Below are 17,821 nucleotides of genomic sequence, written 5' to 3'. Positions count from 1 at the left end.
TGACCAAAAATTATTCGATTACGATCTACTACTGACGAGTTCAAGATGATTATAAAATCTAGATCAACCAAAAATTATAATCCATTGCCACTTTCCATTACTTCTGCTCCAGAAGACGAATACGAAACTGTGGAGATTAAAACCTTTCCCAAGCAAACTTCACAACATAGCAGATTGAACAAATGTTACTTAAAATCGAGATAAAACGAAACAGGCGATAACATATTTGTTTACATGTGGAAAATATTACTTTAGAAAAAAAATTGTCATCGTGTTCAGTCATTAAAATTTAACTGGCTTTCACGCCTCGTTAAATTTCGTTTCTTTATTCGAATACAAAAATATATATATATACACAAGAGTAAAAGAGAACTCTCAGCTATACATGAAAAAAAACGAGATGCAAATATGTCGAACAACGAGAGAGGTAGAATATTTTGAGTGATTGAACGTGTGAAAACGTACGGGTACGGCAGTGCTCTGTCCAGCATATTTGACTACGGACGTACCGGTACGTTGATACTCCTCAAAGGGTTAAAATCGAGATAAAACGAAACAGGCGATAAACGTTTCAATTTGAAAAAGCTTTTAGCCAAATTGTGCACATGTGTAGATAGGAGTTTCTCGAGGCGCGTTCTCAAAAGTGAACTTTCAGCTGAATTTTTCGATTAGTTAGAGTAGGTCGGCAATGTTCTATAAACTTTCATATAAAATTTGAACTTCCAGCTCCGAAAGCACGTACAGTCCCTCCCCAAAAGTGCTCGAAAGTCCTCTCCAACCAATGACGTACCGAAGCCCTGACCAGAAAAAGCTCCAAAGAGCTAAAGTTAGCCACGGACAAGCACACGATGTCTCACTGACGCTCGTTCCCATTCACCAGTGGCAATCGGTTGTAGGAAACCCGCCAGTACGTGCATACGTACATACAAGTTGCGCAACACCGGCGTCTTGTGTGTGTTATTATAATGTCAAGCGTCGCGACGGCCGCGTCTGCGTCTCTACAAACACTTCTTGGCATCGAAAGCGAATTATATGGTGTGACGGCACTTTTGGAACGGGGTGTAACGCACCGGGATCGGAGAGAAACGGCCATCTTCAGGGCGACACGTGATGTTGACGATTACACCGAAAGCCATCCGCGATGATGAAATCATCATATCAAGACAAGAAAATGGTTTAAATCGAACCAAATCTATACATTACAAAATAAATTACGGCGTGTAACATGTACGTTACAAGCAGTTGCGGATCAAGTAAATGGGGGGACCCCAGGTGCATTTAAAATTTGAGACCCCCCCAAAAAATGCTATTATCGTTTTTTACCATGTTTTTCATTAGGATTTTACAAAACCATATTTTTATTTATTTATTTCCTAAATGTACTTGAAACACCAACAGTTTCCGTAATAAAATAGGTACTGTTTTAAAATACTATGTCAACAATTTTTTCCGAAAGAAAGCTAACAAGAGGCTTGTAAATAGGTATGAATTAAATTTATTCTTGGCTTACGAACGTATTGTGGACAATGATAATAATTTGTAAGTTGTAAATTTTGGTAGCAAAGGCCCAAGCGAATTACAGCATGTAGCATATACCTTTAAGTCTTAGACTCTAATTGCACCATAACCAGTGGCGTGCCGTGAAATTCTCCCTGTTTTTGTCGTATAGCCTCACTTATGTGTGCGTGAGCAGGATACACGGGGAAAAGCCCGTTTCCCTTGTATCCTGCTCGCGCACACGTAAGTAAGGCTGTGTGACAAAAACAGAGAAAATTTCCCCGCACGCCACTGACCATAACTGACAGTACAATCATATTCTATAACGTATAGTCGCTGGATTTGCATAGAAAACCAAACCTTTGATATTTTGCCTGGAGATTTTGAAGAATCTCGGTGAAGAATCTAAGAATTTTAGACTTGAATTTGTTCATTTTTTACATTGGATTTTTTTAAATTTCTATTCCTAGTTAAATAATTTGGCATCTCTACCCGTTAGCATACATATATATTTTTTTATTTTATATATATTTTAATAAACTTGTATTTTCCCATGCCATTAAAGCTTGCCCCTTAGCGATACCTATGGTATTGAACTTGTACATCTTAAAACCGAAACGACGACTGTAATTCGTTTCTGATTGGCTGTCGTCAAAGTCGTTTCTGATTGGCTGGATTGGTCAAAGACGTTTGTGATTGGTCGGTTATTAAATAATATATTATTTTCGATTCAAATAAATTTAATAATAAAAAAAAAATGGATTTTTTTTCATGGTTTTCAATTCATTTCCATTTACCGAGCGAAGTCGGGTAGCACCACTAGTATGCATATAAATTTGAGATCATATTCAAATATTGATGACATAGTGGGTAGGATGGTTTTGCCAATTTGAAGAGGAATCATTTCAACGATGTAATCAGATAAAATGGCAAACTCTGGTAGGAAACGATCGACTTGGAGTCAAAAATATCCAAGTCTGACCAGCAGAACTATAGAAATACTTCCGAATAAATTATTTTCAATCGAGGTCAACCGAGGGCTTAAACCTGGGAACGCAACCACCGAGCTTTATTGCTATAAAATGTTTGTATTCACAATTCGACATAAATCTTTTTACATGTAACAAACTACATATGTAATTCAATTTACTAAAGAAAAATTTTCTATTGAATTGTTTGCAAGGTCATTTAGGAAACTGGTATGCATAATTGATACTAATCAAATACACGTTTTGACTAATGAAACTAACATTATAATACTAATTTGTATGCAAAAAAACAGCATCGTTGTATATATATAAACATACATATGATAAATTCCAAGCAAATTAGTCCAGGTTATACGTATGTACATATTTATTACAATCGGAATTGTCAAGTAAATTGCTTAAAATATGTAAGAATCATGTACATATAATAGTTTAGTTCCACTAAATGAAACTACACGTGGCAGAGATCGTAAGAATGATTTTTTTAAAGTTAGCAAAGAAAAGTATGTAGTATTTTTTTACAAGTAACAATAATATGCAGCGATAAAAGTTAAGAACGGCAAGCGCCAACAACGAGATAAGGCATCTCAATTAAAGCCGCATTGACGTCTTATAATTTGTATTTTTAAAAATAAAGTCGATCGGAAAGCGAGATTATTTATCAACAAGTACCGATTTAACCCACTACGATCAGATAAAACAATAAAACAGGTATCATTATTAATTGTGGCGTTATCCGCGAGCGATAACGAATACGGGTCGATTGACACTTGTCGTTTAAAATAATCCAATCATTGATGATCTCCGCTAACACTATTGACGTACATGAATTTTGCGATTAGATTTCGATCTACCGCCGGATTGAGGTGAAATTTTAAGTGGCGAAAATAGTTGCCGAAATCATGCGGATGTATCCGGAAGAAACGAAAATTTACGTATGTATAGGTTCAAAAATTTAAAACCAACGATTGTCAAATGGTATTATATACATATCTATAGAATACGTTGAAGTCATTTTGGCTCAAGAGCGAACGCCGCTTAAATTTATCTCATTCGAACACCTGTTCTGACGTGTAAATTTGGTTTTAGGTCTACATTCGAAACCGTCGATTGTTTCGATTTTAACAGAAAATAATATTGCATAAACGAAATTTTTTATGTATTTTTAAAAATAGTCTAACTTTGTTATTGCAAACTAAAGACCTGACCACTAAAGTTGCTGTAATTGTTTTAGTGAGCGTTACAAATGTGAAGAAATTGTATTAAAAAAATGTGTTGTATATTTTATATGCCCAGACTATCCATTATTCGCTATAGTAAGAAAGTTTGGTTGCAAAAAAGAAAATTAGTGAAGTGAAAATATGTATATATGAGAGATATATAGCCTTTAATGCAAATTTTATGAGATATACATACATAGTGCGAAAAAATTATAATTATAGGCGTTTAAACAATAAAAATCTAACAAAACGAGTGGAGGGCGGAAAGTCAAACATATAAGGCTACAGGCTAGTGGCAAATGGTTAGCTGTCACCGTCTCCAAAACTGTTGGTTTCTTAAACGTGTTTATTACGATTATATTCCACCATCGAACTAGCGGAAGCAATTGAAATCTCTATTGGCGGCCAAACCTCGCAAAATTGCAAAGTTTCAAAGCGATCAGAAGTAAACCTTGTAATAAAAAAAAATTAAAGCTTATGAAAAATGTCGAAATGTTAAAATTTTTTAATACAGATTCAACCCCTCTTATAACGCGGGAGATCGATTCCACTGAGGCAAATGAAATTAAATATATGAGATAGTGTGAAAAAAGTCACTGTTATAACCAGACATCGGAGAGTCATAAGGGTAATGGTAAATAACAATACACCGCTCCAACAGTGTTCAAAGCAAGAGAGCAAAAAAAGTGAATAGCAAAACCAATTATTCAATTACCAATCTCCTATGTATAATTATAATTATTAATTAGATATAGGCTTTTGAACGTGGCAGGACTCTTTGTCGGCTAAACAATGGGCCGTATTGGTAACACATTTTATAATTTAATAACATCTAAAGGCTAGCGGAAATATAACAAACAACGTTATCTTCTTCCACTATCAACCTGAACAAGAGCTTAGAACATGGTTTTTTTTAATTAGTCAGAGAGAGAATCTTGGTCCTTGCGATACATATAAAGTATTCAACGGTAATCATGTACATTGATTTAATACTAATAATTACAACCAGAATTATGTTCCTTTCTTGTGTTTGAAATACAATTTTAATTGAATGAATAAATAATAATTTTGTGAAAAATATAAAGCAGTTGTCTAGCACGGACGTTTTTTTGTGACCATTACACCGATGACTAACCGACCTTTAGTTATAAGCAAAGATCGGCGTTGGAACGATCCTTTTTGCAAAAAATGGTTCACAATTGTCAACCATGCTTTTTATCTTTGTTAACTAATTAATTAATTAGCGAGCAGGCGCTTCTGATAGTCAGCTCTCATCGCGTCGATCTGACAGTCGATTATGATGATTTCGTTAACCCTTTGCCCGCGTCACCAAATTTAGCGAACATGCCCTGTACGCGGCTGCTTTTTTGCGGATTTTGTTATCGCGTTTTCGACTATAAATATAGGTTGTAATATTTTATAAATTATTTTAGCCTATATTGAATTTTTTTGACTACTGCCATCTATTGAATTCGGTAAAGTATACATTTAGTAATATTTTCAACCAAGTTATAAAATTTTAACACAATAGACGGCTCTTATACAGGTTGGAACTTCCAAGACATCTGTGCGTGTCTCACGCGCTGAGGGCATGTTCGCTAGGACATGTATAGTAGTCGTACGCGGTGGAAAGGTTAATGATTAAATTCCTCAAAAGACGGAGATATTTGCTTACTTTAATTAAAATATCAAAGCGATTAGAACAGTGGAAGTGGTTAAAAATCAGCTTACAAATATTGCGCCATATACATACAGTTAGTGAAACTAATGAAAAGCTCGTAATTAAAGAATCGAGAGGCAAACTTGATAAGCAAGATACTTCAGCTCAAGTGGAGAACTAAATGAATCATTAGAAAGTTTATACATTATTTGATTGATTCGATCACTTTTAATGATGCTATTATATATATAATTATGAGAACTCTCCAACAATAAAACAGAAATTTAAGTATCTAGCTATGAAACCTACCCACGTTTAAAAATGACTAAAATTTGAAAGGGTGGCGAATCGGAACGCGCTCCGGGCGGTTTACGATCGCTGTTTCATATCAAGCACACTATAAATAATGCTGTTATTCTGGGATCACGGTTGCGGGCCATCGCGGGATCATCCCGCGAATATTTTGGTGACACGAATACTTTTAAAACCCAAACTAGAAAAACATAACCGAGCGAACATTTACATAGAACCGAACGGAACGAAGCGAAACGGAACGACACGCGAGGACGTCACAGAAATAGCCGAAAAATGGAACGAATGGTACTATAGGTCAGTACTACTATCTCGACTGATCGGTAATTTGTGCTTTAGATCCAAATGGAACGTGGGCAGGTAGTTGGAGAGAGTGCTCTGTTTGGTTTGTGAACAATCGGTTTGCAAATGTGGTCGAAAAGTGTAATCTAAAAATAAACGATCAAGGCGAGCTGCCACTGTGTTCATTGATAACAAGCAGACCACGTTCGATTAAAATTTACAAAAACATTGCGTCATACAATTTATAACAAGTGAAACGTTTTCCCGAAGTGTTAATGCCGAAATTGACACTTTTGATATCGAAATTATGTATGTGATGTGATTAGCAAAAAAACATAAGAGATATAGTCGATGACAAACAATAAAAAATTAACCGGCGGTTAAAATACCATTCTATCAAAAGAAAAGGCTAATACCAATCAGTTATTTTATTAAAATAAACAGAATAATAACAAAAATGGACCATTAGAGAGAAATCACAAAAAATAAAATAGGTAAAAATAAAAAGTTAAAATTGTAAATAGGTTTTTGAGCTCTTTTTCCTATTATGCTGTACATTAACATTATAATAATATAATACTAGGATTACTAACCAAATTAAATTAAATTTTAAAATAGAAAATGATCAGTAGATCAGTAGCTATTAAAATAGATATAATATATATTGTGAACATAATTTCGTAATAATAAACATTTAAAAATCAAAAACAAAAAATAATATGTCGATTTCTGAAGTTTCAAATATGAATACCTATTTGAATGTCTTTTTTATAACATAAAATAAATCGATCCAATTGATTGTGGTTACTCTATTAAATTTAAATTAGAAAAAATTCTAAAACTTACACAAAGAGTATATACAGTTGTGGACAAATGTATTAGGCCACATGCAAAAATGGTTTTGAACGAAAATAGTCGGGAGGATTTGAAACTGCCACTACCTGCATCGCATCTTACTAAGATTCCACTATTGTTTAACCCTATTTTTTCTTTCTAGGGTCGCTTATTATTGTAAAAAAATACGACATTATCGATTTTACGCAGATCAGTGTTCGAGAGAAGTGGTTTCTTCGCGTTGTTTTTATCGTTTTCGTTTTTTTTGAATGAAGTGCATCTTCTTTTATTGAATAATGAAAAAAACACGGGAATCCAGTGAAGTAAGTTGAGATAATTTTAATACATTCCAAACATCTTCAAAAAGGACGGAATCGGTTTTAAGAAAAATTTATAAGGACATAATCAGCTGGATTTTTTTTAGCAAACCAAGAAATTTCTAGCAAATTCTAAAAAAGCAAATTTCTAGTTTCATATGTACATTCATACATACATATGTAAATACTCCATATCAACAAAAAAAATTAAAAGTACTAGAAAATGCTTTTTTTTATCAGCATAAAAGTGTTTGATCGATCATTTTCGGATTTTGTTGACCTTTTTAATATTGAAGCAGAATGTTGCGCAACAACAGGATTCGCAATTTTTTTCCGCACAAAGAACCGCATGCGACTCTCGAGACGCCGGAATTTGATCCATGATTTAACTGATGAGAACTAAACTTCAAACTAAATCAAATCTAAATTTTGTATTTAATTAAAATTTACCATATAAAATTGTAACATTCAAACAAATAAAACAGTCAACGATACATTTCAAATCAAAAAGCGACTTGCATCATATTGTATGACTAATTACACGCATTACCAATAATTGTCAAAACGTAATGAGCAAGTGTGCTCATTACGAGATGTTTAATTATCGTGTTTACATGGGAATTTTCAGTAAAACTTGTAAGTATGTACATACATATGTATGTATCTGAAGTCGAAACGATATATGTATTTCCATTTCGAAAAAACCTAATTGTTTCTGTAGAAAGTTAAGACATGTACATAGACTAATTGAACGGATGAATCATTCGACCTGTCTGAACTTATTGCGACATTTCCACATAACTGCCATGTTTACAAGTCTGTCGAATTAAATCGAGAAAATACTGTTCAGATGAATCAACGAGAATTATTACGGTTAGTTGAATTAAAGTATTATCGCGAGCTTATATCAAACACAAATGCGCGAAACCACATCCTGGCAAGTGCGTATAAGATAAGTGTGAAACGATATATAAAAAAAATGTTTTGTTATCAAAACCCCAATAAATTTTCCTTGTATCGCTTGGATTTCTTCATGTTTATATTTAAACATTGATTATTAGATCATAATCAAATTCCAGTTTTTAGGGGCTTATGACTTAATTGAAAATAGAGGAATAGTGTGGGTAGTTAATGAACTGTTGCCAGATGTAAATGAGCCGTTTATAAATTAAAACATCTAAGTACATACACATCAAAATATATACACACATCAAAAAAGTACATATACAGTCAAATCGATACACACACGAAGATGATTTAAGTGACATTACTAATTATTATAACCTCTATCGAGTTCTGGGTCATTGCACTGATCTATTCCTCACCCATTTCAATCAAAGAACGTTCAGATTAATAAAGTAAATCTTTTTTGCGACCAATTGATATAAGCATAATTTTTTTCCAAGCCGATTTTAATGAGATTTTTTTTTTTAGTTAGGTAAATATTTATGAATGTAGCAAGTTGGACTATTATTACACATGAAAATCAGTTCTTTAGAATTGTAATTCTAAAATACACATTTAACACGTGACTATTAAACTAAAATAGATCAGTCAACTGTTCGTTCGTATGTTAGAATAGTTTTGTCGAAACTTATCGCGAATCGCGAGCGCGATACTCTCATTGGACAAATTGTACACTGTTTTAATTTGTCGACTTTGATTCTAAAACCGCATCGAAATAATTGAAATTAATGCGATATTGAATGAGATGCGCGCGCCGCCTTTCGACGCGCGACGGGAAGAGACCGCAAGTGGAAGTCATCGCAGAAGAATTTTCAATTAATGCAGAAATATCGTCGAAGGACACGTGCCGGAATGGATGTGGGGTGATTCCACGTGTCGCGAAGAATTTTTATGGGAGAAACCGAGGGGGAGTTATTGGTATCACGCGCGGCAGGAGTGACGGAGACGCTCGCCCCAGTCGACCCAGTTCCTGTCGCGCTAGTGACGATTTACTTATTGAAGACGATCATCGGCCGTTAGGACACGCTATGAAATGTCACAGCATTTAAATGTCCACATCCTCGACGAGGACGACGTGTCCAGGACGAGGACGCGTCGTGAATACGTAATGCGTTAGGCCTGTAGCATGTCCCCGTACAACATCAGCAATTGATCCAAGGAAGCAATGATCTGGTTATTAAGAAGTTATAGACCGTTGCAAATTATAATTGAAATTGTTTTCTTGATTGAAATGAATATTCATAAAGTTACAACATGAAAAAAGCTACTAGGAACAGTTTTGTAGATTAGATTAATAAACTTGTGGGTATCAGTTCATAACCCTTGTAAAAAGTGTAAGATTTTAAGACAGTTCGAGAGTTTAAAAGAAAGGAGGAAGCGTTTCTGAAATAATCCGAAATAAATGTGGCATTTTTCGGTAATTGGGTTAGGCCTAACGGTGATCATAATTTTTATTAGTACGTGGTTTAGACCTGTCGGCTTTGAAGAAGGGGGAAATGTCCTTTATAAATATTCGATTTACATAAAAATAACTAGAGATTAGATCATGTTTGAATTGACTCTAAATGATGGTAGACGGAAATACTTCAAAAGACGAGGAGCCTGTGCTTGAAACATAACTTCTATCTTCTTCATAACTTTGAACCAAATTTGATACAAAAACTAGGAAAAGAAAATTAAATAATATCTTCTACAAGGGATTCATTTCATCTGTCCGAATTTTAATGCTTCTTCAGTTTCTTAAGATTGAGCTCAATACTGGTTTGCCGAAAAATCAGTTAATAACTAGAAAATCTTTACAAGAAGGAAGAAATCTTTTTAGAAATCAACTTCAATTTTAAATTCTAATGTATGTCTGAATTTATGCATAATTTTAGCTTTAAACGTGTACTTTTAATTACTAAGTTATGGAAGCTATCAAAATGCGCAACTTATGATGAAAATCACACCAAAAGATGAAGAAAATTCTATATTAAACCTATTCAAAAGGCATTTTTCCATAAAAATAGTGATATTTATCAAATGATGACGCTATCGAAAGCTACTTCCAAAATTAAACCACAAAAAATGAGTCTGTGAGGAATGAATCTATATATGTAATAGGAATGTGAAAAATTTAGCACTCGACTGATTAAACGTTGGCTTAATTGACATTGGAAACGGAATGAAATAATTAATTACTAGGTTTAAATTTAGCCAGACATCGATTTTCCCGGACCACGTGCGAAAAACCACATTTCCTTTGTGAACCGGCAGCTTACGTAACTAAAGTTCAAATGTCGAGCAGGTTCTATAATATCGGACCACATAACGGCCATCGCCGTATTGATTTGCTCTCGCTTTACGCAGACAATGAGCACGTCTCGCTATACGTAGAAAATACCATATATGTATCTATATATACCTGAAAAAGAATCTCCGGAAAAGAGTAAAAACTAGGATGAAGCTGAAAACATGCCGCATCTAAAATGCACACTATGGACTAAACATTTTAAGCAAATGAGAACACTCTTCCCGCACGAATACATACAGATATAATAGTTATACATTCGAATGCTGATGATGATGATGATGATGTTAACACAAAAATTGTAAAAAGTGGACGGATGGATTAATAAATCATAGCTGTAAACAAAATCTTCCGAATCTAAGATTCGAAGTTGCTATTTGGTTACCTTTGATCCGGCGCCCTGATGTGAGATCTTCAATACGACTATACTATTCTAAGATGATTTTAATGTGATCGTCGAAAAATCAATATGTGAAAAGCGCGAGTAGAAGCCGCGAAAATGTCCGCCACAGCGAAATCGTCTGCTGTAACGAAATTGAGCGCGTGTGAATTGACAGGATGCAATTTGGTCACTTTAAGTCAGGAAATGTCCAGTTTCGTTACATGTCTGGGTCTGCGTGGAGCGTTTTTGGAATTTTAAAAGGAACAAAATTCATTGAGATTGATTGTGAGAATAAATTGTATGCTGCATAGTATATTTACTTGAGTGCGAAGACCGTTAAGACTACATAGAACTCTTTAGATGGTTCTAAAAGGGGGGAGTGTACATACTACTCTTGTGGGCACATCTCAAGGCTGTTTGAATACTACGGCTGAAAATTGTGCAATCTGAAGAATTATTACAATAGCATAAGACAGGGAGTATTATAAATTTCGAATCAAAGTTATTTAAAAAAGTTGACAGAATTTTCAGCACGGAAAAAGAGCGAAGACCTTGAAGTCTTCACGTGCAGGATCGTGCAAAGCAGGAAGCGGAATCTAGACCGCTCGAGCAGAAACAGAAAATGGCGGGTTGGAAATTTTACATAATACGACCGCAAACTTCGATCACAAAACGGAGTTTCCCCAGACAGTGTGAAAATCGATTGACACATTGCGAAAATTCGAACGCGAGATTATCTTACACGCACAACGACATCACTGCAGGATGAAAACGCAGCATGCAAAAAAAAAAAAAAAAAAAAATGAAGAAGAAAAAGAACGTCGTAACACTTGAGGAGATCGATCGAGCACACTAGGAAAATTCGTATCCGAAATAATGCGATAAAGCGATATGAAGTTGGCGGCAGGTCTCTGCAGGGCGGTTGTGGTCTACCTTGTCGCCCATGGTCGAAGTATGGGGATGATCTGAAGGGGTTGGTCGGTCTCGGCAGCTGACGACGGGCCGGGTGCAGGCAGTGGTTCAGCTGGGGTTGGTAGAAATAGGTGTATTTGTGGCGGTGGCCGGCGGCCGACTGCCGGTATCGAGCTAGCGGAGTATCCGAGCCCCGCCGCGTCACACTGCGTCAGGGACGCGCGCGCGCACACCGCACAGCCCCGACTTACGTAACATATACACACATACTAGCAGACGGATTCGTGAGCGAGTGGGAAAATTCTCTGCTCGAGTCTGTGGCGAGTCGATTCAGGCGAGAAAATTTCGATGGAAATCGCCCGAAAAGTGTGTAAGCGATGGTGAAGATGGGAAGGGTGGAAGTGAGTGGCCGCGCGCTGTGCGTGTCTACTGTATGGGAATGCTTTTATTTTTTACTTTATTTCACCTTCCGAAGGTTTTTCAATGGTAGATACGTATCTACCACTGAAAAGTAGGACTGAATCGTTAAAATTTTGAGGGACTTGCTTATTCAACGACTTTTTTTACGATTCGACTCCGACTGTTACAACTTGAACGATTTTAGTAAGATCGACTAAATAAAAATAATAGCGATTTTTAAAAAAAAATCTAAATTTATTGAATTATTGGTAATTAAATATCTATATTTAAAAAGTACATAAGTACATTTATATTGGGTCTACGTGGCGAGCCAGATTGTTAAATTATAGAAAACGCAAATATCGGAAGGCAAATATCGAAAATCGAAAGATCTTAAGTCGAAAGATCAAAAAAAAGGGTGCATGTTAAACGGGACATACTCACTTAATTTGCGCGAGCAGGATACAACGGGAACAAGAGGAACAGGCTTTTCCTCCCGTATTAATGTGCGCGCGCAGAATACGGGAGGAAAAGCCTGTTCCTCTTGTTCCTGTTGTTTACCATGCACCCTTTTTTTTTGATCTTTCGACTTAAGATCTTTCGATTTTCAATCTTTGCCATTCGATATTTGCGTTTTCTGTAATTTAACATTCTGGCTGGTCACGGAGACCGATTTATATTGTATGTGTATGAATTTCATACAAAAATGAATCGATTTAATAAAAAAAAATTATGAAATTACGAGGAAATAATCGGTTTTGGCCGCAACATATCAAAATACGTTAAAAACGAATCGTTGAAGAAAATCACTGACAATTGGAATGTAACTAAATTTATTGAATTATTGCTAATTAAATAGGTATAAATGAAAAGTACATACATAAGTAAATTCATACTGTATGAATTTCATACACAAATTAATCAATTTAATAAAAACATTTATGAAATTACGATGAAACAATCAGTTTTGGCCGCAACACATCAAAATACGTTAAAAACGAATCGTTGAAGAAAATCACTGACAATTGACAGGTAACCAAATTTATTGAATTATTGGTAATTAAATAGGTATAAATGAACACTGAGTACATTCATAGTGTATGTACATATATGAATTTAATACACAAATTAATCAATTTAATAAAAAAAAATGTGAAACGGAGGAAACAATCGTTTTTGACCACAACAATTCAACGATTTTATTTATCATGTAATTTAAATTCATGATTTTTCTAAAGAAATTATTAAATTTAAATTTATTAGTAGATTTAATTCAGTAAAATTGTTAAAACTATTAAAGAAAAAAATAAAAAAAGCAGTCGAAGTCGGTTGATTTTTTACGATTCTGACACAGCTTGAATTGCTCCGACTCCCGACTCCACAACCCTGCTTAAATTTAGGAAATGATTTCTGTACGGGCTTAGTTGTACTTTATTTAAGAACAAAAAAAAAAAACATATATTTTGCCGTCTTTCAAAGTGTACCGCCCTTAGGCGTCGCCTTACTTGCCTATGTCCACGGCACGTTCCCGCCTCAAGATATTCGATTCTCCATATATCTCTCCACGTTGGATATTGTAGTCAGAGACCCTACGAGAGAATTGTATCCATAATGGCTAATTCAATGAAAATTGCTCAATTGTGCAATAATTTTTCATAGTTTTGATTTTAGTCTAACGTACTTTCCGACTCTCCTCCAACTTCACAGCCCTGCATTTTATGACTTACATATGTAAAATGACAGAAAACACAAATATCGGAAGGCAAAGATCGAAAATCAAAAGATCTTAAGTCGAAAGATAAAAAAAAAATGGTGCATGGTAAACGGTACATACTCAAGTACACACTCACTTAATTTGCGCGAGCAGGATACAACAGGAACAGGCTTTTCCTCCCGTATTCTGCGCGCGCACATTTATACGGGAGGAAAAGCCTGTTCCTCTTGTTCCTGTTGTATCCTGCTCGCGCAAATTAAGTGAGTATGTACCATTTACCATGCACCATTTTTTTTTGATCTTCCGACATAAGATCTTTGCCTTCCGATATTTGCGTTTTCTATCGTTTAACATTCTGTCTCGTCACAGAGACCGGAAAAAATGATATATAATATATTGTTCTGTCTTGGTAATTTTTTTTTAGAGATATTCAAAAACTATCCAATGGAAAAAATCAACAACTCCATAGCCCCTGACAGATATCTTAATTGCTATCCGTGTACTTTGTGTAAATTTATAACATAATCATAGTAAATTTGAAATTATGTTGAAAAAATGGTGACAAATAAAATTAGATAAATTGGCAAACTCTAAACGATCGACCTGGATTCACATAAATCCAAGGTCTGGCCAGTAACACCGGGCCAGGGATTGGACAGAATCTCACATAACATTCATAGAACTTGGTATGTGAGGATAAGGAAAGAATACTTACATAAATGCGCGTGAAGATTTTTCATTTTGCTAATACTTTTTTCTTCTTTAGGAATCTTTTGGAAAAATATCAATATTGAAGAATACCACGCGTACACACATTACGTGGATATATCATATTTTGAAAGCAATACGTGTGTGATTTGGGAAATTTTTTATAAAAAATGATGGTCGCCGAAATTACGGATAGAATTTCCAAGGTTATTTCTGAAAGGCGAAAAAGGGTTATTTGCAAAGAATTTGCGTATAAATAGCATCAAAAATGGAAAAGGTCTCGGCTCCTACCACCCAGTGTGATAAAATAAACGATTATGTAATGTATGACATTGTAAGCCTCAGCGTAAATTGTAATGCAAATTTATGTATGTATGTCGTAAATTATATCTGCAGGCAACATAACAAAGTTTCAATTTACTGTGTAGTATTTATCTAACGTTTCCATGGATAGCAACAGAAAGGCGAAATTTGAAGATGCTCGCAAGCATAAATTTTACACGATAGAAAGCCAACTCAGAAGCTAAGGTCACAATTAAATCTTATATATACCGACTTTCAAGGGAAAATTGTTATTCATAGATTTTCATGAAATAACGTTCGTGTTTACTCCTGTCTATAAAAATCAGACATATAGACATACTCGTACAAAGGTACATATGTGAAACATACGATAATTTTGACATTGACAAGCATTCGATACGTAGCCTTCGTAGTTATTAAATACAGCGTATAAGGGAAACACTTCGTTTAATTAAAGATGACAAAATAATGTGATAGTGGTTTCCTGATATATTTGTACACCAATTTCCAATGAAAAGATGGGTTCCAAAAGGGAATCGATTGTGATAACACAATTTAAATGTGGGTCACAATAGAGAGATATATTTCATCAGAAGAATTATCACAGGTTAACCAAATGGTTAGCACCGATACAGTACTGTTTGCTGAAAGACTAAAGTACCAAAAGGAAAATCATCGACTTCAATCAGGAACAGAATTCCGGCAGCATCTGCTTCAACACGAAGAAAGGAGTCGGTTTAAACGTACCATTAGGCACCTGTAACCTACAGTCGGCAGTGATTAATTAGGCGTACGTTTTACGAACGTCACAAAAGCGTCTACGTTTAAAAGTGCTCCAAAGTTTCAGGGTGAATTTTAGAGGGGTTGCTCCCTCTCCTCCCCCGCGATAGATATAAATAGTCGATTCTAATCACGTACAATGATATTTCCGGTATCGATCCGTCAGTCGGTCACGGATAGAACTCTACCTGTGCAATGATTAATTTAAGTCGAGATACGTGCTAATCATATCGAAGCAAAAGTTTGACATTGATTCAGTATTGCTCAATACTGATTAGAACTATTCCAAACGCTAATCGCTCTAAACCCGTCATGAATTAGAAGAGCTAAAAATATTCATAAGATATTATTAAATCGAGCCGAATAAGTATTGAAGCATGAAAAGGAACTGGAGAGAGAACGAAGAGGAGAAACCGAAAGAGAAAAATCACGTTGGAGGTTTCATTTCAGACGTTACGTAACGGAAAAGTAGTCGCAAACGACTCTAGACTGTCTCATTTATTTTTCATGAATTTTCCAGGCGCCAGGGGCGGATTAGAATGCACCCCTGATCGTTGGAGTTCTCTGGAAAACTGCGATCGATGAGTGAACCAACGAATGCGAACCTAACCTGGGTCAAATATGGCGAACTCGAAACGTTACATAAAACCTTCCAGAATCTTTAGTACGGGAAGAGAATTAAAGCATCATAAAACAACGTAATTGAAGCTTTATTAGAAGTAGCAATTATATTTCAGTCGTCTAAAGTACTAGTAGTAGGAAAAGACATGTTTCAAATTTACACGCCTGAAAAAAAAAACCATACATTTGTTCCACACATGTCATATTATATTACACGGTAAAAAAATGTCTTCATATAATGAAACACATTTCAAATCAAATGTATGTGAATTATTAAATACAATATAGAAAAAAACCTCCATGTTATCAAATGTGCTAGAAAAATAATAAAATCGATGCAATTATTTGCCCTTCAGTTCAAAATAACCGCAAAACGAAACAAAGGTGTCACCGTGTTTATAAACGACCCCATTAATGTTTCTAGATAAGTAACTAGTAATATAACCGTCACGGAACCCTTTCAGTAATAGCTCACAAATTAGTTTGTAATGTGATGATTATGAGAGTAATACACACGTCTTGATTATGTACGACCGTAGCGATTCGACCAATAAGCGCACGCGTATTTTACTACCCCCTAGTGTGAGTAAAAGGAGTGCACGTCTGCATCTGAAGGACATAGATAACGTGAAACTGCCTTTAGGAATGCTTTTATGGTTTCAGATATGCCCTCCCATATATTGTTATAGAACCCACGTTTCATAGAAATGTGTATATATTTCACTTCTCATTGAATTCAAATTTCAGCATTAGGTAGTGGCAGTATATGAAGGTATCAAAGGATGTGAAATTGGAATGTCAATTCTAAAGAAGAGCAAAACTATGTAGGAATACATTGTTGTATTTGCTCATTGCATTATTGTATGTACATAGTTAGTTATTTATGTATTCAACTCATATGAATAATTTTTCCACATTCGCAACTTCTTCAAATCTTTTCATTAATTACCAAGAAATTATGTCATAGCTGACATAATTACTTTTTAAAGGGTAGACAATGCAAATCAGCAGACAATGAGGTGAAGAATGGAGAGCGCGTCATTTCATCTCACTCGCTCACGAGCGACGAGCACTCTGCCTGGAACATTTCATATTATAATTTAAAATCATTTATCGCTCGAATTGGTACGTTTATTTATTAACGAAAAATTATCGAAATTGGCTCATACTATTACCATAGAAAGTAGCAAAGATTTGCAAAATTAGCTCATAATATATTTTATATAAAAATATATTTTTTTCCTGAAAATTATACGTATTTTGAAGCAATAAAAAATTACAATCAATATAAAAAAATCCGACTATTGATTCCAATACTCACTTTTGGCACAGCCCTTTTTTTTAAACGCTCGTATCTCTTAAATGAGAGCAAGCCTGCAAAAATTATTTCATATTCGAATTTAGTGGGTCAAACTTAGTAAGGATTGATTATTCTACACTCCGGTAATTAAAAAACATGATTATTTTTGTTGCTCAATGGTATTTGTCGACTGATTTTGTTCACAATTTGGCCTTAGTTATGTCAGTCGTTATCTTTCAACGACTCAAAACATTACTCAACTTTTGCAACAGTATATAATGAAAAAGTTTCGAAAATATGAACCCTAAATTGCACCTGTAAAACAATTTTTCTCC

General features: G+C 34.9%; 1 protein-coding gene across 9 annotated transcripts in view; it reads right to left on the bottom strand.

Annotated features, from left to right (window-relative positions):
* The window catches only part of LOC143921277 (sodium/potassium-transporting ATPase subunit alpha), a 62,746-nt gene that overhangs the window by 16,140 nt on the left and 28,785 nt on the right, over window positions 1-17,821 (bottom strand). For 3 of the 9 annotated variants that reach the window (XM_077444513.1, XM_077444511.1, XM_077444512.1), the window contains exon 1: window positions 11,683-11,823. The exons of 5 other annotated variants lie outside the window; for them this stretch is intronic. In XM_077444513.1, coding sequence (XP_077300639.1) covers window positions 11,683-11,694 — 12 coding nt within the window. In that variant the 5' untranslated portion in view covers window positions 11,695-11,823. Of the gene's footprint in view, window positions 1-11,682; window positions 11,870-17,821 lie in introns of those variants that run through there. One more of the 9 variants, XM_077444510.1, reaches the window with a different exon arrangement.

The sequence above is a fragment of the Arctopsyche grandis genome, chromosome 13, assembly GCF_051622035.1.
Source record: "Arctopsyche grandis isolate Sample6627 chromosome 13, ASM5162203v2, whole genome shotgun sequence".
Classification (NCBI taxonomy): Eukaryota; Metazoa; Arthropoda; class Insecta; order Trichoptera; family Hydropsychidae; genus Arctopsyche; species Arctopsyche grandis.
Note: the sequence above shows the minus strand (reverse complement) of the source record. Positions and strands in the feature narration are given on the sequence as shown.